General features: G+C 39.4%; 1 protein-coding gene across 2 annotated transcripts; it reads right to left on the bottom strand.

Annotated features, from left to right (window-relative positions):
* Positions 1 to 10,736: 10,736 nt before the first annotated feature.
* Positions 10,737 to 23,339, bottom strand: VGLL2 (vestigial like family member 2). 2 transcript variants are annotated; one of them, XM_088480964.1, is made up of 4 exons: positions 22,990 to 23,339; positions 21,318 to 21,621; positions 16,435 to 16,953; positions 10,737 to 11,796 (listed from the first exon to the last, which is right to left on the bottom strand). In XM_088480964.1, exons 1-4 carry the CDS (start codon positions 23,068 to 23,070, stop codon positions 11,753 to 11,755), a joined length of 948 nt encoding a protein of 315 aa, XP_088337090.1. In that variant the 5' UTR covers positions 23,071 to 23,339; the 3' UTR covers positions 10,737 to 11,752. The 2 variants fall into 2 exon arrangements, with proteins under 2 accessions (XP_088337090.1, XP_088337091.1); XM_088480965.1 differs by having other exon boundaries at positions 10,737 to 11,643.
* Positions 23,340 to 23,754: the final 415 nt, after the last annotated feature.

Raw genomic sequence — 23,754 nt, 5'->3', positions numbered from 1 at the left:
CAGTGTGGCTTATACATAGCCTGCATCCTTCCTTCTTTCTCTAAATGTCAATGTCAGTTGTCCATTGCACTGAGACCACATAACTGTATATGTTTTCATTATTCTACTGTCCATAGTACTCACATATATACAGTAGATGACTAAATGGAATTGTAGTGTACTAGTTGTTGATAACTTGTATAGCATTATTATATAAAGGACTTTCCAAAGTACTTTTCCGCTGTTGCCTATATTAACAAAATACCAAAAGCTTCCAGAAGACCATCCTTTATTTAATGATCTGTATAAAAACGCTTGCAGAGTTTGCCTATTATACACATATGAGACTATTGGAGTTGGACTATTTGATTTTAATTCATCCTGTGACATAGATAAAGCATTTGTCTACAGATACATTTTATTGGGTGTGCAGAAATTTAGTAGACAATTTGGAAAGATGTGACCTAAGTCAATAGTTCTCAACCCCAACCCTCGGGTATCCCCAACAGGTCATGTTTTGAGGATTTCTGTCTGTGGAAGCAGGTGGGATAATTACTGACCAAGCAAAATACATTAACTCACCTGTGCATGATTAAAGAAATCCACAAAACATCACGGTCTATATTTACGTAGCAGGGACTTTTGTAAGCCATCACTTCTTGCTACAGTTCTGTAGCTATACTACACCTTCTCACCTATGTCCTCCACTGCTAATATTCTGTGCACCTGTTTTGTCTTCACAAGAAGAGCACACCATTATTTATGCCTGCTCTGCCATAATAGCAGTAATAAATTACCCGAAATGTAAAAGAAAAACGAAACTAGAATCCTGTATACTGTAGTGAAACCAACGAATATATATTTTTACAACACAGCTCATCTAATTGCAACTGTACAGTTAGCTATAATTAAATAAATACAAGTACTTGCCAAATAACTAATACATAGCAGATTAGTTTACTGAACTATCTTACCACTGTGGGTGTGGAGATAAGTAATAACTAGCTATGAATTGTTTTTCATTTATTTTAATTTGCTAAACAATAACACATTTTTATTCTGCTTCTAAGCGCTTTTACCTATAACATTTTTGAGAACTACTACAGGAAGATGCATAAGATAACTTACAGGTACCTGCTTAATACATCATCAAGTAATCTTTACTGGTAATGTGAAATGACTTTTACTGTAGGTACCTGTGTTTATAATTCTGGAGCAAGATTTCACTTTTTAAAATACAGTAATAAATGCATTGATTAGTTTAAATAAAAGTATCTTGTAGAACAGTTGTGATTTAAATTTTGAATGTGTTCTAATTTTTTTTTTTAACAAGTATTGCTCCACCTTCACATATATACATTGTCCCCTCTCAGCACCCAATGTGTCTTGCTTAATCCTAGTTTACAATTTATTCAGTACTGTCGCTGCTCTTCCTTCATGTGGAGGTCATGACTGGAAACAACTGGGATCTCTTCTTGGACGCTCTCTTGCCTTTTTAGGTTATGAGGGTCTCTGTGTGTTTAGGATAAAGTGATTGACAGCTCCACACCGGCCCCAATTAGCACCCTATAATTTATTAGCTTCTGCTTTCAGATTATGCGTTAACTTCACAAATATTTAAACCACGGAAACAGCAGCTATCAAGTATCTCTCCTTGATCCAGCAGCCTGGAGCTGCAGCTAAGAGCAGGGATAGCTGTCTGCCCAAGCCTGTGAGGATGGGACAGGAATAATCATTTGTGGTTATGTGAGCTGTGATGAGATCAAGGCAGAAAGAGAGCACTTTAGAGGCTACAGTGCTGGAAATTGCACATTGTGTCAGGATTCCACTCACTTTTTTCAAAAGAGGTGGGGAATGAAGGAAATGGTAATGAAGGAAGATTGTTTGTCTAACTGCACTGCTTGAGCAAATACCCAGATTCAATTACACACAAACAGCAACTGCAAGAATGCTAATGTCACCACAGTCTCACTCTGCTTTGACACTTTGCTGGGCAGAACACTATTTATTTACTATTACATGTGTAATATATATATATATATGTATATATATATATATATATATATAAATTATATAGTTATTAACACATAGAATTATATATTTTAATATAAATTCATGCAAGTGAATTATTACTTATGTTGGTGATTCCATCATTCTGTACATGCATGTTCACTAGTGCTATCATTCTGGCCCCTGTTCATACCTGTAGATCTCAGCAAACAGCTATACTCCAAACATGGACCTAACAAGATATTTGTGGGCCCCATACCAACATTTTGTAAGGGCCACCATTTACCACCCAAGGGTGAGAAAACACCAATAGACTTGGGGTTTTGTCCCAGCAGCAGGTCCCATAGCAGATGCACACCCTGAAAACCTGGTAATTATAGTTTTCTTTCCTTCCTACTTTCTTAGGGGCTTATTTAGCAAAGAACATTTGCAGAATATCCCCTGGTAACACCTGATTTTAGGGGGAGGGGTAGTGGGGGACACCCACTGACTCATACGCAGTCTCTTATTGGAGCACATGTTGTTTTCAATTTGCAAATTTTAGTCAAAAATATGCAGGATATAATAAATGGACCCCTTAATATTAAAGAGCTACCTATAGATTGTATAATGAAGTGCAGTGCTACCTTTCTGGTAGGAAACCTGACACTGGAATGGATGGTCATTTTCCAAATCTAAATAATGGTGGCAGGAATTTTGGAAAAACGGTTTTATTTACAACAGCACCTACTGCATAAGGAGTCTGTTCTCTCTGTGACCATATACATTATACCTTCTAGAATGTGAGTTAAGTAAGTCTTCCCAGGAGCATTACTGTACATTGACTTCTTGGTTGACTGTAAAGTGTGCCCCACTGCTACAGTACATGTACATGAAACAAAAAGTTATTAAAATAAACTCCCCACCACAATAATAAAGGATGCTAAATAATCATTTAATCTCACTACTCCATTTATACAGGCAAGTTTATGTAATGATCACTGCAAACAATAATGGAAAACACAGATGGTGTATTTTAAAGACATTTTTGTGTAGAGTACTGTACAATTCACATTGCAGGAGCTTTGCTCTTTCTGTACAGTACCATTGGCCTTGTCCGACCAAACCCATGTCTTAGCAGTAATTATGTCCTTGGCACTAAAAGGGTTTTGACCTTGCCTCCCTATATGTTATACAAAAGCAAGAAAGGCATCATATGGTTTAATTTATATTAGCAGAAATATAAAACCCACATACTCACTTCACATGAACAAATCAGAGCTAGCTAATGGATCGGAGCACAACTAGTATTTTGCACACTTGGTACAGTAGTGGCTTTCTAAACATCATATTTAAATGAGCAAACAGTGAGTTACTTGTGCCAACTCTATCGTTATGCTGTGGTGGAGGTGGCCTTTCAGTGGAAAGCTGTGTACTGAAAAACATTTATATTAGACTTTGAAAAGCAATGTGACTGGAACACTAAATAACACATTCATGAGACACAAATACTGATAATTCCTTGAGTTATTTCGTTATAGTATTGGAAAAAGTACAATTAAAATGATTTTGTGAGTGTATTCGAAAACATGAGTACACAATCTTAGACACTGCACATCTGCTCCTACAGCACATAGAGCTTTTCTTCCTACTGTACAGCTTTGCAAGGGGTCTGGTTCCGATCTCAGCCGAGTCACAGGAATGTGTATATTGCTACACGCTGCAGGTGCTCACTTATATATGTATTGTACACTTATATATGTATTGTAGCCTGATTGTTCATTTTAAACATACATCACTGTGCACCTAGTAATTAGTTATCAGGCCCTTGAATTTCGTGATGACCAGTATGTTTTGTTCCTGGTTTTAACTGATAAATATAGAGAAAAGTTATTTATCTGCTGTTTCTGGAACAGTGTGGCTCTAAAGGTGGGTACACACTAGACAATATGTCGTCTAATCCCACGGATCGGAGCAACATTTTGGGTACATCGTTTAGTGTGTACACATGATATGCACGCTCCCACGGGTCATTAGCGGGGATGTCGCTAACAATGTCATGCTTCAGAATACAGCATGACGCCACCCTCCCCCCTGTCAGACCCGGCTTCAGCAAGTGTGTATGTGTGTATGTGATATCGCGCTGGGTACACATCGGCTAATGGCCTATATAATAATCATCAGTTCCCTGGTTGAAGGAACTGCCTTATATGACACCTTTCTGCAGCTAACAAACTTGAATCATGCTAATAAAATACTGTCTGAATTTAAGCTTATAGAATGTTCATAGCTGAGCATCTGAGCTAGAATGATTCTGAACACTAGGTACTATAGATACTATGCCATATCCAGGCCAATCAGCCAATTTCCAGCTCCTCATTCTGATAAGTGTGTACCCAGCATTCAGGGCTGATTATCATTCCCTTAGCAGTTAAATTAGATGTTTCGATCTGCTGCATAGTATTTTGCCAATACAATGAGCTGGTATTGTGCACATTTTGTAGTGTATGATTTTCCAATCATCTATCGTACATTTTTGCCAATAATTAAAGAATGTCACCTCTGTGATGATCTTAGGACAGAGAATGCTTTGGAATGTTCTGAGCATTTTGGAGCAACCTTACAACCACAAACATTACAGATTTTTACTCGCACTTCATAGGGAATATCTGTGTTGTTAGTAGAATCTGATAGGTTGCTATGGGCAACATCTCCACTTCTAAAAACCCACACTTTAGTAAATATATTCCCTATTGTGCCAAAACAGACTCAAAGAGAGTGACACATTGCGAGTGCCGGGCAAGCTATTCGTGTCACTACACTAACTTGATGAGTAGGTCCCAGAGTCCAAAAATAAATTTTAGGTCTAAAGCTGCATATCCACTACGCGATTTTACTGAGCGATTGTGCAATTACGACATCATAATCATGCAATCGCTCAGTAATCGTGCAAAAATTGGGAACTATTATGTCAGGAATGACCAGTGATGTGCACTCCCGCTGGTTGTTTCTGACATCAATCATCTACTGAGCATGCTGGTCAATCTGCCGATAACGACAGATTGCCCATGTTCAGAGATGATTGATGTGCCTACACTGAACGATCAATGATTCAGGGGCCCATTTATTAATGATCGCATTTTGCAATGCGATCAGGGCATGCAGTATCGCCCCTGATCGCATTGCAAAATGCGATCCTATCTGCCGGATGTATTATCCGGGACATGCAGGGAGACGGGCTCCGAAAAAGAGCCCGTCCCTGCGATGTCTCCGGAGGGCAGTCAGGGCTTCTGCGCATGCGCAGTCCCGCACCCTCCCTTGTGACGCCAGTGCCTACATTACAAAACTTACCAGGAAAGACAAAGAGATCTCAATATGTATAGTCTGGAGCAGAGAAGGGAAAGGGGGGACATGACAGAAACTTTCAAATATATCATGGGTTTTAACAAGGTGCAGGAGGGAGACATACTTCAAAAGAAGAGAAGTACTAGAATACGAGGAAATGCACTGAAACTGGAGGGAGATCTGAGAAAAAATTACTTCACAGAAAGGGTAGTAGATAAGTGGAATAGCCTCCCATCAGAGGTGGTAGAGGCTAAGACAGTAGAGCAATTTAAATATGATTGGGATAGGCATAAGAATATTCTTACAAAGAACTGAGGATCCCATAGGGTTAAGGTTACCAAAAGGTAAAAAAGGGCAGACTAGATGGGCCAAGTGGTTCTTATCGGCCGTCAAATTCTATGTTTCTATGTTACACTCAGTTGGTGTTTAGTACAGATCTAAATAGAACTTCAAAGCTCCAGTGATAGATCCTAGTAGGCTCCTGACCTGACAAGAAACACGAGACAACCTTCAATATTTATTTGCCTGTGAACTTTGGATGGCTTAAAGGTACTGAATAATATAGAGACAGGAGTTATGTTAGGATACATAGGTTCCAGTGAGTCGCATTGCTGTCCTTTCTGTGTCAGAAAATGGGATCAACTCAGTCCTCAACATACAAGTAAGTCATTCAATGTAAATCTTAAGCAGGAGAGAGCATTCAGTTGCCATGTACTGTATAACTGAGTGACAATAAATCACTGATCTATATATTTGCTCTGCAATTACTGTACTGTTTTCATTTCTTACTGTGTCACTTTATTTATCAGCTATTGATCAAGTTAGCCAGAAGGTTAGATAATATCCACTACAAATAGTACTAGTTCAAATTTCCTTTCTGCCTATTATAGTAGTATGCCCTACAGCAACCCATAATTACATATATTCCAGAACATTTCTTGTTCAACATACAGTGCTGTGCATAAAGCTGCTTCTTAACAACAAGAACTCACAACCAAATTGATGGACATGGTTAAACCATTCAGAGATTAAGATTTGCTGTTTGATGTTATTTTTAAAAAAAGAGGGTAAAAAAAGAGCCAAAAGCTGGCCACACACCTAAAGTTATCTTTCCAACCATACAACGTATTGGTTGGTTTGAATTAAAATCTGGTAATGTATGGGTGCAAAGGACAATCAGCAACTTGCTCCCAAACACTGGAAAATGGACAAAAACTGTCAGACAAATTGGTTTAAACCAAAAGATTTAACCAACTTGTCTGGATGACTGTTTTCGTTACCATTCCATTCCATTACCACATTTTCATTCCAACAAACCAACATCAGTAGTGTATGGCCAGCTTTACACAGCCTGTTGTTATTCAGTGGTTGTTGAACTAAATGGCACTGATGCAGAGTTGAATGTACACCTGTTTGAGGAGCCTACCTTGTCTGTTTTCGCACTACACATGCTCCAGAACTGCGTGTATACAGGAACATGTGATAGAGAATAGTACGCATTTCATCTGCATCTACACTAATGACTGAAGAGGCATAACTGGGTTGTACAGGGGCAATCTCACATAGGCAAAGTTCAGAGGGCAATACGCATAGTTGGACATATGGACTATGGCCCTTATTCAGCAGTGCATGTATGTACACTGCTTAACACACATTCCAGATGGTCAGGAATCTGCGCAGACGCCTGATCCATACTGTGCATGTGCAGTAGGTGTCCTGTGTGAACGCACGCAGAGTGGCAGCAGACTGTCGGTGATTGACAGTCTGCTGCCATTTGGGGGTGGGGAGGGGATGGCGATGACCTCCGTTTCCAGAAACTGAGGCGTGTCGCCGCCATTGGGGGGGGGGGGGCGGAAGAGGCTGTTGGCTGATGGAGATTTCCTGGCCTCTTTGTTGTAACTGCGGTGGTCGGCTTGTGTGACCCCATGGGTCACTTAGCCGGCCGATGTTATTGCAAATTATACGATGCTGCGTTGGACAATGCAGCTCGGATATGTGATGCAACAGGAGGCGTGATGCCTCCTTATACATTACCATATTGGCAAGGATGGAATTGCAAAGCTGCTTGTGGGCAGATTTGCAATTCCATTCTAAACTGTTTAAGGCCTCGTGTCTGTTCCAGGGATATCTCTTGTACCTTCTGTAATATAAGGTAAGTGCAGGTGCTCACTGGGCCTGATTCAGAGCCGCTCGTAAGTGGCCGCTCGTTCGCTCCAAGCAATGTTCGCACATCTGCGCATGCGTATGGGTTTTAGTACGCATGCGCGAACCAGTCAGTGCGGCCGAAAATCGTGTGCTCGCAAAATAGCGAATGACTGCTAATTTGAGTGACAGGATGAGGCGTTTGTGGGTGGTAACAGGGGAAGGTGCTTGAAAACGGGGAGTGGAGATCCGAACGCAGGCATGCCAAAAGGTCAAAACGGGCATTTTAAGGGTGTGCATAATTAAGAAAGCAGCGTCATCGACCACGTCAGTTGGGTGTCTTTTAGCCAAAACTGCTCGCATGATTGCGATAGGAAAATGCAACCACAAGCACTGCGAGCAGTTCATTCGAGTTTCGATGTACTCGATTAATCTAATAAATAGCGGAGATGACGTATGATGTGAGCGGCCAGGGGGCGTTTTTAACAAAAAAAGTCTGCATATTTTGTTCGCTCGTTCAGACATAGAGGCGTCAACAGACCGCAAAGAGCGAACGGTCAATTTAAATAGCCAGCCCCTTTTTCTGGACGAGCGAGCGCAAATAGCGTCCGGCTCTGAATCAGGCCCACTGTTCCATAGGACATGCACCCAATTTACTTCTAACTTTGCATCAGGTTCAATGTCTTTTGCCTGGTTAGGACTTATAGTTTCACAGCAGCTTGTGATGTCATACAGAGACTTGTACTTCCACAAAGCTAGAGTACAGGTTTTTGGATATGAAGCAATGCTGGAACTTGTTGTTCCACAACAGCGCCACAGGGTCTTGTAGAAAAATAAAATATTTTCTCCATCATGCCTTATACATTGCAGACTTTTGCATGTGGGGGATTCACTATTTGGCTCTGTACCAATTAAACATGAGGTTAAAAGCTAACTCTTACTGGTTTTCCATCTGTTATAGGCGTGGAAACAATTGTACACATATTTATTGTAATTTAAATGGCTTTGAAACTCACATATGCCTTATAAATCTGATGATGGAAAGTGACGATGAAAACACAGCAGCAGAAGCAGGGAGAGAGATGCAGGTCGGTAATTCCAGGTTACACCAATATACCAGACGCCTGTGGCTGTGCGATCCATGTTCTTGCTTGAACGCAGGTGTACAGCAGGTGGTAAAGTAGGGCGTTATATATTGTAAATAAAAAAACAACAACGTACCTTTGTATAGTATTAGGTTGATATGACAGTAGTGTCTATGAAGTGACTCCCAGCTTGCCCGTGGGCTGATATAATGTTCCAGGCTGTGTAATGATTTTCAGGGGTGATGCCAATATTATGACCAACATCAGAGTGATAATATCTTAGCAGGAGATCAGATGCACGGCACGGGCAGAAAACAAATAAGTAATTCGGATCCATTTATCATAATGCAGTAACTGTGCAATGTGACTTTCTCATTGTAGAATAAATGTGACGTGATATGTTATAGCGAAGATTTCCACTAATAAATATTCATTTACAGATCCTAACAAAATGAATAGAGGCATGATTTATATATACTATTTACTGTAACCTAGAAATAAAATAATAGCTTGGTTTTAGTAAATACGATACTGCGATAAACGAACTATTTTAGGAGACCTGTAGGTATGTGTTATCTTTTTACTTCTTATGGTCTGTAGTCAGAACACGATACTATGAAACACAGTGCAATTGCTACATTGTGCAAATTGTTATTGTCTGCTTCATAGAAAGTTAACAAGTTTAAAATAAAATATTACATTCGATCAACAGCCCCTGGATGGACACAGATGTATATAATGTTTATAAATGTTTTTTTTTTATGTCGTTTTATTCACCTTTGTCGCTTATTGCTTGGTACAGTTTAACCACATATGCTGTATACATTTATGTCATACGCAAAATCATGAAAGTGTTCTGTACCTACATGGGGTGGTCTCCCCTGCCGTGATGTAGTCATGTGTCCGGCGGCCGCAAGGGAGTCTAGCGGGTTTTTGTTTTTCTGTGGGGGGGGGGGGGGATTATGGTTAGGCACCCCTAGGAGGAAGGGTTAGGCACCCACAGGAAGAGGTTAGGGTTAGGCTCCCCACCCCAGGGTTAGGTTTAGGGAGCGGTAAGGGGGGAGGGGGGGGGGTTAGAGTTAGACACCCCCGGGGGTAGGTTAGGGTTAGGCACTAGGGGGGAGGTTAGGGTTTGTCACCCCCCGTTAGGTTTAGGGAGCGGTATGGGGGGGAGGGGGGGGGTAAGGATAGGCACCACTATGGGAGGGTTAGGGTTAGGGGAGGGCAAGGGAGGTTAGGGTATTTAGCTACCTCGGTCGGGATCTTGATCCTGTAGGCCAACCGCTGTCGGGATTTGAACCGGCGGCCAAACAGCCGCCGGCATAGATATGTATTATCTTCTTAATGTGGGTTTATCATTAAGAAGGGAACAAACTGAGCATATTAGCAATGTTATAATACACCATTTACCTAACAAAATGCATGTGTGCTTCGTAAATATTATGCACTATTTTACTAAATAAAACTAAAGAGTTCAGTGCTAAGATAATAAAATATAAATATATGTCACCTGCTAGTGACAGTCTTTGCAATACATGCGCATTCATCACACCTCCAAAACATGGGACTTGTTTTATAGCTTACAGTACATATTAATAGGTTCTTTGTAGTTCATATGGAAATGTATTATGCATTTCTTCACACTTATCTGGGTGTTTGGTTCACAGTATTACAAGACCAGAAGGCTGTACATACTTGAAAGTGGACGCATAGTGTCACACATAAATTAAGCAGAATGCTAATTAAATTAATCCATCGTGTATTATTAGATATTCCCCGGCACTGTAGCCAGAATTACGTAGACCAAGCGGGCAAGGTATCGGGTATCTTTGCAATAAATTATTAAGCGGTTGCTCCCTTGAAATATTTCTGTGCACACAAATCTCACCCAGGCAGATACTTGAGTGCAACAACAACATTTATCCATGTTGGCGACTGCATAAACTGCCAGGAGTTTTAAAATAGGTATGGAAAGTATGGGCTCTTATTGCACGTTCTCTGCCCATCTGGACATAGCAAACAGCCGTGAATGCTATACATGTAGTTCAGATGAATTATGGAAATTAATATTTGTAATATCGGCAAACTTTTGAGAAAGATTTAACTTTTTCTGTTTCTTCGAAATAAATTATATATATATATATATATATATATATATATATATATATTTGCATGTATGTATTAGTAGTCAACGCATCTAAGGACAGGAAGATATTTTAATGCAGAGTCCTTACAATTAAATACATCTCTCACAGTTTCCCAAACAAATTAAAGTGACAGGATGACAGCAACATATACACACACTGAGGAGATCGATTGTCCACACTGAAATGTGTCTCTGCAGAGTATCACCTTTCACTCTGCTGCAGTTGTTCCATCCATGTACAAGGCTGTCAGTTTTCTAAAGCGTTTCTTCTTTCATCATAAAATTCTCTTGTAAAAAAAAAAATCAAATACGATTGTTGGGCTAAACCCTGAGAAGTGCCACCTTGCTTGTCATATTTCTGGAGTCTGAACAGTTGTCCAGCTAACAGCTGCAATTCTATAAGCTTAGGGCAGGTGGCCCCGGATAGATTCTCGCCACTCACAACTGACTGGATTGTATGTCCACATATGGGCTTTTAGTCCATCGACCTTTAGTCCTTTCATTTGTTTCCATAGTCTGAGTGTGTGTCCTGTTGTGTGTGCTTTGTCTGTGTAATCACAATAAGAATAATACAAATACATTGGACTTTTGTTCATCAGGCAGCTTGGTTGGAAAGTACATTTTCACAAAGGCATAAAAAATATTCACAACAAAAATAGTCTCTTTTCCCCCTCCCCTCATAAGAAAGCAATTGAATTTATATTAATATATAATTATATCTCTATTTTTGGTGGCACTAATTACTTTGTTGAGTATATTTTAAATAAAAATATGAGTCTTTGAGCAAGGTGAAATGAGTATGTCTCCTCCGGCTTTGCCTGTGGTAAGGAGTCCTGTTCCCATCCTCTGGTTGCAGTCTTAGTGCTGGAACATGTGTTCTGGGCCTTGGGGCAAATAGTTTGAGTCTTTAAGAAGATCAGCTCAGGAGAGGTCCTCCACAGAAGGTGTAGCGTCGAGCTGCAAACCAAGATCACAAGTCTGTTACCACCAAACCAAAGCAACTCCATGTCAGCTCAGAATGCCACCAATTCTACAAGGTGGAGAGGATCTACAGGGAAAACAGGTTTTAAAACCAGTACAGATCCTTGCTTTTATCCTGAGGCTGTAAACCTGGGAATGGAGGAGGCAGAGAAGGAGAGTGAGGAGAGACAGGTGGATGAGAAGGGGAGGAGGGGAGGGGAAATGAATAAAGGTACAAGATTTTTGAGGATAGGGTGAAAAATTAATAAGGAATGGATCACCACTGTATAGGAGACAGGTACATGTTGGCATTAGGAAGATACTCTTTAGCATGAGATTTGAGCAGGAGTAATATACAGAATATATGAAAGGATAGCTACATTTAAGTGCCCCTGTTGCATACAAATGCAGGCTGAACTGAAGTTTTTGAAAATGCAGGAAACCAGTTCACTAGGAAACCGTCTCATGATTGTTTGTGGCGAAGTTTCTCATTTATAACAAATGTTTCTAATTAATTGATAGGCTGCATTCTCATGACATCTTTGTTCCACTCATAAAATAGCTAGTGCCTATGTGTATAAGACCAGGTGCTCATTATGCACCATCTTTCTAATATTTCCATCATCTTGTATTTTTTTTATTATTTTATTTCAAAGCCAATTATGCCTAAATTCCAAACATACTATTTAACTCTGCTTATGCATTGTCTATATCTTCACTGAGCCTGTCTATTCTATTTACCTTCCTTCAACTCATTTTCAGTCTCTTCATCGAAAACTTTCTGCTCAAGGTTTTTCATCGACATCCCGTCATACCTTGTTTTCCCTTTGTGTTTTGCCATCTTTCCTGCTCTATTTTCTTTCCCATCTCATTTTACTATCCTATTTTTCATCCTAAATGGTGCTCCTCCCCATTCTCCTTCAACCTTACCCTCATAATCTTTGAGACATTCATGCACAGCCATTTACTATTTTCACTCTCTTTCACTGCTATTTTAGGCCCTCATTCAGAGCCGTACGCTCTGAGCAGAGCGCACGCTCTGCATGAGGGCCGGGCTCCTTTTTCATGGAGCGTCCTCCTGGACGCTCGTATAGCTGTGGGTCACCACCCACAGGCTATACGAGCGTGCATTTTGATGGCCGCGATGGTCGTGACCATCGCGACCATCGAAATTGCGAGCCGGAGCCTGCGGTTGCGGTTTTCAACCTCAAGCTCCGGAGTGATTTTGGCTCTATCAGAGCCAAAATCACTCCCACTGACATCACTAGTGATGTCAGTGGGCCGGCTTCTGACGGGAGGCGTTCCCGTGGGAACGCCCCCGTCAGGGAGGCACGCCCCCGGCACGCCCACCAAAGGGGGCGTGCTGTCAATCAACATTGACAGCACGCCCCCTTTGATCGGACACAACGAGCGAAGGAAAGTCCTTCGCTCGTCGTGTCTGGCGCATGCGCACGACGGAGCTCCCTCCGTCGTGCGCATGCTCAGTGCAGACCATCGACCCACTTGCGAGCGTACAGCCGCTCGCGAGTGGGTCTGAATCAGGCCCTTAGACAACTGTTGTGTCCCAAGGTTTACAAATGTTATGGTTAGTAAAATATATAAACTAATTGCTCTAGGAAATAATTATTATGAATACACCAACCAAGGACAAGGAGATCTATTGTCAATGCAGTCCTGATTGTAATTTCCCATACAGATATAATCCCCAATACACAGTATAAGACAATGCGACAGTAATTGCCCTTTATAGCAACAATACATATTTTTATATATAGTGGCTGTAGGTTATAGTTATATTAAGCTTTTAATATTTCTTCAAAGTAGAAAGCTTTGGCATTGAACAGTGATAACTATTTGCTTCACAATAATCTTAAACGATAAATCTCAGAGTATATTGGCATTTTGCACTATTCCAGGAAAGTGAAGTCTAAATAAAGACAAAATAGAAAAGTGAGTAGGACAGGAATGCATGGCATGGGTGACATGACTGGCTGTAAGTGGCCGTACAAATATCAAAAAACAATTCAGAAGAAAGTAAAAAGTGAGAAACAAATAATTAAATGAGAAGGCAAATAATTTCAAAAGCGAAACATACAGCAGTTGGTTAACATGAAATAGCTTTGTTAGTATGCCTGTTAGTGCGATTTAAACATCACTGTATTTACTATAGTGAAAGTTTGTTTGAACCTATGTAATTGTATGAATTGTAAAATATCTTTTGTTTACGTCCATTCAGTAAAATTTTGCCTGTATTTTTAATGCATTAAAATAATATCTAAATTATCTGTTTTAGTATTAAGATTATCTATCTAGGATTATTGTAAAATATAGTTTATCTGAGAAAAATGTTATTGCTATTTTAACTTATTGAGTTCTAGAGGATTCATATGGAGAAGTGCTAAAGAAATTGTATATTTTAAGAATTCACAGAGTAACATATTTGACTTGTTATCTTCCTAGTAGTTTTCTCTGCAATTTGGCATAGATAGAATTCTTATGTAGTATGGAAGAAAATCCAATTCCTGAATGGTACTAAATTCTATGGCACCTCAACTATCAACCATGATACAATTTCAAATGGGAAGTAAATTTATTTAGGATAAAGTGTGAAGTTTACCTGATTTACAAGGTTAATCCTATTAGTAAAAAAGTGTGTCAAGTTGCATGGATCTGAAGACCATACAGACTCAAATGATTTCTTAAGTAGCTCTATATAACAAAGTGTTATCAATAAGTAAAATTCCATGACTACAGTCTACATGTAATTATGCAATCAATCCCGCTTTAGTGAAGACAGCTAAGCGCGGGATGTATCAAGCATACGATAAGAGCTGTCTTTTGCGGTGTGATAACTTCTAGGTTTATGACCCGGGAGTTCTTCTGTGCATGTGCAGCCATCAGCATGAGTGAGCCGCGGGGAACCCTGGGAGGGATCCTAATGGATCCCTCTTGGAAATTATGTGAAAAGAAGATGTATTAGGCAACGCCATTGGGTACAAGCTTGGAAAGTGCAGTTTTTTGAGTTTTTGGCCACATTTTGTTTTAACTACATCTCGCCCTAAGGGTCTTATTTTGAGTCTGATTCATGCCCAAAAACAGATGCATCCCATGAATATTTTCCAACTGTGCAAGTGCTGCAAAAGGTAATTACAGACTGCACATTCTTCGCAAGTGCACCCTGACGGAGCATACGAGAGTGTCTGGTTGGTTTTTTCATGGTAGTTTTTCTCCATTCCTGAAATGGGAGTTTCAGGGTGCTAACTGAGCAGCTTCCTTGCAAATGCATGGAACGATCCATCTCTTAGGAGTGTCATGGGGGTGGAGCCAGAATTCAATGCCAGTTTGAGGCCTGTTTCTGATGGATATTTTGCACCTAACATGGGCCTGCTGCAAGTACCAATTTTAATGATGACTACTGCGGCTGTGGAAAAACGTTGGAAGGTGTGACCGGCTGCATGAGGCCATACGGATACTCGCATCAGCATATGGTAGTAGATCTAGCAGCCACAGCCATCCAAGTTTGTTGATGTTTTGTGTCCAACTCTGAATCAGGACCTAAAACTTTATCAAAGAAGTTGTCAGATTTTAGTTTACTCTCTCTTTTTTAAAGAGGCCCACTCAGCAGTCGTTAACTCCCCTCCATCAACCTTCCAAGTTAAATGGTTACTGCCACAGATATTAGAAGGAAGAATAAACCCCTTCTAGTGCTGGAAGACAGGGACTATCCAATGCATTATGTTCTATAGAGTGGTGTGTAATGCTTTGATTGACTATAAGTCTTGTCCAATCAGATACCACATTCACTATATGCCTCCAACGTGGACATGCTTTAATTGGATGCCCTGTCTGAGCTGTTGTGATTATAGCTCTCTTCTCCTCCTCTTGGTGCAGGCGACCATAATCAGTAGTGGTTATTAGGGGTATTGAACACAGCCTCTTTAAATTTTAAGGATAATGTACATAAAACATTTGAGTGCAAGTAGATTAATTCAATTATTAAAATAGTAAAATATATAATGTTCGCACACAGTAAACAGTTTAGTCATAATTCACAATTAATATATGTATAATTAAAAAAATAACAAGTATTAATAAGACACATTGATCATGAAACAAATACAGCATACAGCTAAAAGTAAAAGTCTCACTTTTTATTTAACAATAATCTTAATATATTTATAGTGATGAAGGTATTTGAATACATTTTTGAATGTAATATGTATAATTTTTATATTGAGCATACAAATGTATGCAGTCAGAGCAATTACTAGGGGAGTACGAGTAGTGCCACCGCTCACAGAGCAGGGCCTTATGGGCAGCATGGTCTCTGCCCCACGACACCTACATGCGGCTTGCAGGGTGTCTGGAACATCACCCTGCAGCCACTAGCTCTACTGAGCGTCCAAGGGATGCGTCCAAGGGATGCACCATGCAGGCACCCTGCAGCTTGTGGAGCTGCCCAGAGCGTCCTAACTCTGGGCAATGCGCTACTTACCGGAGACGGTGGTGGAGCTGATGGCACCACCCCCTAGGCATTACATCTTGACATCAGGTGTTTAGGGGGCCGGGCCGACACAGGGCGGCATAAAGCCCTGTTACAGCACTGTTTGCAGTACAGATAAGCAACTTTTCAGGTTTAAAGCATTTCTGAAAGTGAGAAAAATGTATGCTCCATACAGTATATATATATATATATATATATATATATATTTTGAATATGTTATTGAATGTAACCATGGTGGACACAACTTTGGTAGATGTGATTTGTGAATGTCAGTCCTTGCTTACCTGCATCAACATTGAGGCTAAGGCTTTGTCCCATGTCTCCGGTTGGTCCAGGATATGGACCAGGAGTTGTCCAAGCGGAGGCAGATGGCTCTCCTTTGCCCAGGTCACATTGTGCTGCAGCTGCTGAAGTTCCAGCAGGGGTGATCCTGTGGGGTCGGACTGATGCTGGGACAAGTAATGAGCTATAGCGAGGATCGAAGTGAGTACCATAAACTTCATGCATGCCAGGCCGGGGGTAACTTGAACCCTGACTGTTTATAGCTCCCCCAATGGAGTATGGGTGGTGGTGATGATGGTGGTGTGCATGGTGCCAGGGCTCAGGTGGTCCCTGATGTAGATGGCTATGAAGAGAAGCTGGGGAATAATGATCTGCTCCAAGGGAGATTTCTGAGTGCGGACCACTTAGAGGATTGCCTAGACTGCTGCCCAGTGATGATGTAGCTGTGATTGCAGATGGCTGGTAGCTGCTGTTCCAGAAGGATGGAGGAAAGCTTCTTTGACTCATTGGAAAAGAAGGATCTATGGAAAAACACAAAAGCAATGGGGAAAGCAATTACTATTCAAAGTAATAAAAACAATGTGAGATAAAAAATAAATAAAAAATAAGCTCATTCCTACTACTCATCAATTGATATTAAACTTACCTCTACCTCAAACATTTTACCTGTATATATTTTATATAGTATAGAATACGGTGCTTAGCACTAACAATGTGTAAGCTCCAAAATTAAGTGCATGGATTTTATAAAACATATTCAGAAGTTAAAATTCAAAACAAAAAAAATAACACAATATTATTAATCATCACTAAACAAACATCAGAAACAAATTATAGCCAGACTCCATGCAGAAAACACCCAGAGGGAGATTTAGTAGTACTGATGGGGAACACTATTTTGGTAGTTCCATAAAAAGGGTTGAACGCAATAAGAAATGATAGGTGCCATCTGAAGAATCATTGGCAAACATGGACTGAATTGTTCAAATTCAGTCCATGTTTGGCAATGATGCTTTGGAGTCAGCTATATGAATGGTAGTGGTTTTCTTTAAAGTTATTTATTTTTTTAATTTAATTTGCCAAAGGTCACTTTGCCTTCATTGGACCGACTTTCCTATCCACATGTCTTGATAGGCAAATCTCTTTTGCTGTGAAATGGCAAAGCGGACATTTAGATGTAAACACATTTTATTATATTTGGATGTTTGGATTATGCTGAAATTCTGAACAAATGTAGAGTCACAAGAATTATGTATAACATAAATCCAAGCATGCAAATTTAAGAACGAGCCAACCCATCCTAATCATCAGTGTTACATTATAAGAATATCATATTACTTAGAATAAAGATAATAGAAGATAATCCAAATTAAGGAGTAACTTTGTCAGTAATTACTAGTTTGCATGCTGGAAAAGTTTATATTTCCTAGTAGGAAAAAAAAAGAATATACTAAAACAGGCTAAAATGAACATTATACCAAAATTAATCAGAAATGAAAATAAACAGTTTCACTGAAATGTATCCATGGAAATGAATAAACCTTTGGTGATTCTGAAGTCAATTTGCAAATTATAATTAGAGAATAATAACAATATATGATATAAATGAATACCATGGAATCATCAGGCATCTACATTTTCACTACAAGACTAAAGAGACCTATAGAGTTTGCGTAATCTATTAAAGACACCCCATAAAGTTTATGGAGGCAGAATGCAGAAAAACATTTAAGCAGAGTAATTCACCTCTGAAAATGCTGAATGCAGCCTTCTCAGGGCTGACTGGCTGACTGTAAGAGGTGTTTCCTCTTCACTTCAATACATGTCACATCAGCAGTGATTCATCTCCACAGATGTGGGGCAACTTAATGTAGTATTATATAATCTTTTTACAGGGGCAGAAAATTAAACTAATTCATATAATACATGGAACATTTCTTGCTGGAAAAGTCATATTGGTATATTTACTAATGTATAAAAAGATAACAAAAGTTCTTTTAGAATGCACAATGTATACAAAGTAACTATAGTAGCTGATATGAAGCCACCACTGCAGTTGCTTTCTCAGGCAGGAGAATGACTGGAAAGTAGGAACACCTCTGTTCAGCTTGTATTAGCACTGCACTTTTGTAACTGGAAAAGCATCCTACTAGGAAACTAGGCATGCATGCCATGCTAACCATTTCACATAGGAAGAAAGAGGGTTGTCCTAGAAACAACTTAGGTACTTGAGTATCAACACATGACCATCTAATTAGCAGTACATTAATATGAGTAAATAATACACCCCCCCCCCCCCCACACACACACACAACACATAGAAATTGGTGTTCCTCCAGGTGATCTGGAATATGTGTCTATATAAGTAAATGGTAATAATAAATGGTAATAATAAATATGTAAAACACACCTGTTGATCTATACATGCAATTTATAGTGTGTGTATGCCCAGGATGGATACAAAAAAAATTGTTGAATAAGCAAGTATGTCCTCAGAAATGCTTCTAAAAAAATGTGCTCATTATAATGAGAATGGCAACTTAAATCCCAATTTGTATTATGCAGTTTTTTTAATTACGCATTCATTAAATGGATACCGTAAATGATCATTGACTATTTATTGCAGTAGCCCTTTGACTCAGATTTTGTCTTCCCATACTGTAGTTACATGCTGGCGAAAGTGGACAGTATGCTACATCAGACACTGAAGCTACAGTACAGTGAAGCACACAAATCCTTACAACATTAAAATCACTGAGGTTCCCTATGAAAAATGTCCTAGCCACAGAAGAGTGTCCAACATTTGAATATGTGTTTGAAACAAGAGGAACATGGGGTTGATGTATCAAGCCATGAAAAGAGTGGAAAAGAAGATCAGTGGAGAAGTTACCCATAGCAACCAATCAGATTTGAGGTAGCATTTATCAAGTACATAGCAACCAATCAGCTTGTACCTATCATGTTATCTATAACATGATAGGTACAAGCTGATTGGTTGCTATGGGCAACTTCGCCACTGGTCCACTTTTCCATGCTTTTCACTGCTTGATACATCAACTCCTAAGTATTGTATATTCAAATGAGCCTGGCTGATATCATCTATTGGCTCTAGGATGTTTAGTAAATCACAAACTATTAAGCAGAACCCAAGGTACATCCCTATTCCATCTTCAACCACATATGTAATGCTTTAGCCTCCAAAATATTGTACACTTTGGAATAAAACTACTTCTTGGTTCAGCATTAACATGTGTCACCAATGTTCCAAACTCATGCTATCAAATATGATTTTGTACACAACTTCTTCCAGTAATTATCACGTATGAACATTTAGAACTCCTACAGGTACAGAGGACGCAGAAAGGAGAGAACCATTTCAGATTGTGTCTGTATATTGCTGATTCACATGACCTGAGCAATATCACTGTGTGAAATGGGATTGATTAAAAGTTTCAAACAACTTTCCATTAGGTGGAATGTGAAAATCTTATTTAGAGGAAGAACCAAAGACTATTGATTAGAGTGTCACTCATTAGATTGAATTTTGTATCACCTCATGATTGTTTCAGAATTTTCACAATGAGGCAATTTACTGAAGTAACCAGAGAATCAGATCACAGCGGACTTGCTCATCTACATACACATTTGTGATGGAGTAACTGATATGGCATCTATACTGTGATATATGATGTTATGTGTGCATTCTAAGTCATCAATACAATGTTAAGTATTAATATTTCCAAATCTGAATAGAGAGAGATTTCTGGACATTTATGTTATTTGCCTCAATTGCTGTCTCTACTAAAATTAAAACAACCCCCCACCCTCCTGCCCCCACACATTTATATATTAGCACATACTTATATGGCACAAACGTATTCCATAGCACTTTACAGTAATAAAACAAGACAAAGAGGTGAGAGAGCCCAGCTGACAAGGTTATAATCTATATTGTAACTGTTCCTAACAAATGAAAGCATAGATTTTATTTATATCAAAATTATAATTTTAGCCGAACAACTGAATATGACTATATGACTTCTCTAAATAAATATTTGACTCAGAACCGTTGTTACATCCCTAGCTGACATTATGTTACTCATATTATTGTTGTTTGAAGAAATCAAACTGGTTTACAAAACATATATTTACCAATGTGATTAAATATCAGGTCAGAAAATAATATACATGCTGCCACAACACCAATTAATGAATGATATATTTTTTGGACACACACATAACAGAATAATAATTGTTTTGTTTTATTTTTCTAATTAATTTCACACAAACTCACTATAAAAGTTTCAGTCCAATCCTTTGCACTGTCAGTGCTATATCAAAGCAATGCCATAATATTCACTTATAATAGTTCAGTATATAATGCCTAATTTCTCACCAACTAATTTCTCACCAACCTGAGTCCTATGGGAGTCTAGTAAACTTGTGTAGTACTTTTATTTGAAACCATTACATACATGCAGTTATTACTTGCATCATTGTAATAATGGGCAGAATACACTTATGCCAGTAAAAGTGCGCATATGCACAACTGAAACTTTTTCTAACAATTTACAAATCGATACAATTTAGTAGAATTTTTGTTTTGCATCTTGTGTGAATTAAACGATTCAAACCCAGACATTTCACATGTTCGAGATTTGCAACCTCCAGCGCATAAATATCGCCCGATGTACTGAGACAGGAGCAGGAAGCCGCATAATAATAACTGTGCGCCAGCTACGTACATGCAAGGTAAGGAGCGTAAGCCTCATACATTAGTTATGGAACATTTATGTTCACAATGCACCATAGCACGATAACCCGTACTCAGATAAATAAGTTATCTGGCAGAATGAAGTGTATTTATCATTATTTCTCCACTTACCTCTCCATGAGCTGGCGCTCCTGGACGCCTTGGCACTGGCACTGCTGGGGGAGTAGCTGCTGGGCAGACTGAGTGCTCTGCTGAAGTGCTCATCCACCACCGAGCTTATATCTCCCTGGAAATAAGTGAAGAGGACACATCTGGAGTTTATGTATTCTGCTTCTGGGGGTCTTTCTTTCTCCGGGCTGCAGTCCTCCTCTTTAATGCTGGCTGGTGCGTGGCTGGAGAAGGAGCTGGCACTGCTGGCGCTGCTGCTGCTGGCACTGTCTGGGGCTTCCTGCATCTTCGAGTAAAAGGCTAGTTTCTGTATAATGTAAAGAAATAAGAGCTATCAGTCATATGGAATACAACATGTAAGTAACTAACACGACGACACAAGTTAGCACTACAGTGTATAGATAATATTGTAACTATGAGCAATTAATGCATTTTGCATTGAAGCGGCTTATCATAGCCTGAGCTATCAATCCCTCATAGTAGAATGAGGTTGGGTATTCCTCCTGCAGTGAGATATTGCTGTTATTACCACACCTGACACTCACATTTCTTATTAGCCATATCATAAACAAACATTGATATTGAGCCGTGCACTTCCATAAAGTACCTTATAGCTTTATAAGGCAAAGAATTGTATATTCCACTAGTGGTGCTGATATGTAACTCTTTAAAAGTATTTTACATTTAGTCAATCTATTACTTAACAAGAAAATACTGATAAAGTGAACTACTAACACAATAAGCATACAATTCATAATTCACAACAATAAATCACAAACGAATCACTTATACATAGTTCTCCACATGTAAAGAAATACAGGTTTTGGTTGAAATCTCATTAAATTTATTAAATACATTAGAGCAAACTGTTATTAGTACATAACTCAACTTATTGTACAAACTAATGCAACATAATTTCTCAAAGTCCTATGGAAAAGTCTCTACACAAGTAAATGCATTGTAAATAACTATCCTACCACTTACTTTTATTTCATCCAAGCGCATTCATTCACCATACTAACAGAAACAGCGCAAATGCACCCTTCCCAGCGATTAGTTCCGGGAGCGGAGGAAACAATGGACATTGCTTCGATTTCTGTCTGCAATGACTGTAACTGCGGAATGACATGAAATGGACTAGAACAGGTGCAGGCTATGGGAACACAGCTCTGCTGCCTCACAGTCAGTCATCTTTCCGGTTTTTTTAAGTATGTTATATGAAACAAGTAAAACAAGAACCTGAAGATACAACGAATTTTAAGTCTGCGTGGTCGTCTCACACCATAGCAGAAAAGCAAAAATAAGCAAAGTATCCATTGTCACACTATTACTCTACTAGGACAATCCTTTAAATTGTGTTGTATAAATTGGAAACATAGTAAATCCCTCCTGCACTTGTTTTACTGCGGCTACTTGTTCTCAGCATGATGAGTAAATACTACTATCAATTGCACCTAATTACGTAGTGCGCAAATCACAGCATGTTGACACCTCCAGAACTGGGCAGCGTCTCAGATAACTTCAAAATGTAGCTACAACTAAACTATAAAGCAGTGGTTGACATTTCTATTGCAGGTTATTCTAAGAACACATAGTTTGTGCTGATCACTATGAAGCCAAATGACTTTATACACAGCGCAGGATTGTCACTTACAAATGAGTTTATATAACGTACCTGGTGGTAAGGACTATATGCTGCTGCAAAGTAAGGCTGAGGAGGACCATACACTTGGTACATTACATCCAAACAGCTCATGGCTAGACACAGTTGTTGCTTTAGTATTTTTGGGGATTAATCTTTGTATTTTTCGTGTGTTTGTTCATTAAGGTCCAGTGTGGCTTCTATAGGCAACCCTTCAGCTGTAATTGTCCCTTAGAGCATGTGGAAGGAGCTGGAGCAGCAGCATATGTGAGCTACCGTCTACTGCAGTCCGTGATTCAGACCACTGCTAACTCCAACATAAGACGAGCACAGTGCAGCAGCCAGCCTGCAGCTGGGGGGACATTTAAATCTCACGCAGGCGCGTCATTACGGTCCTGTCAGGCTGGCTGAGACATGAAGAGTATAAGGGAGGGCAAGGAGAGGTGGGGAAACAAGAAACCAATCACACGATCTTGTGTTTGCTATTGTGTCCTTGTGTCAGGAGATGCTATAAGTAGATTATTCCCTTGTTGTGGTTGTCTATGGCCAGGAGAGTGTGTATGATTTATACTAGAGATTTGCAGGTTTGGTTTTATTCGGTTCTTATCACCAAATTAGTGCAAGTTCGGATTAGTTCGGATTTATCCTATTGGCTATCCAAAACACGTGAGAGCCGGGTAGCCAATATGATGCCATTTATGAGTACTGAACATATCCGAGTAAATCCATGTAAAACTCTACTCTAGACTGGAAAAAAATTTAAACAAATTCCACCCACCCCCTAGCACACTGCACAAG

Source organism: Taudactylus pleione, unplaced genomic scaffold (assembly GCF_031769625.1).
Source record: "Taudactylus pleione unplaced genomic scaffold, aTauple2 ptg000259l, whole genome shotgun sequence".
In the NCBI taxonomy this organism is placed as follows: Eukaryota; Metazoa; Chordata; class Amphibia; order Anura; family Myobatrachidae; genus Taudactylus; species Taudactylus pleione.
Note: the sequence above shows the minus strand (reverse complement) of the source record. Positions and strands in the feature narration are given on the sequence as shown.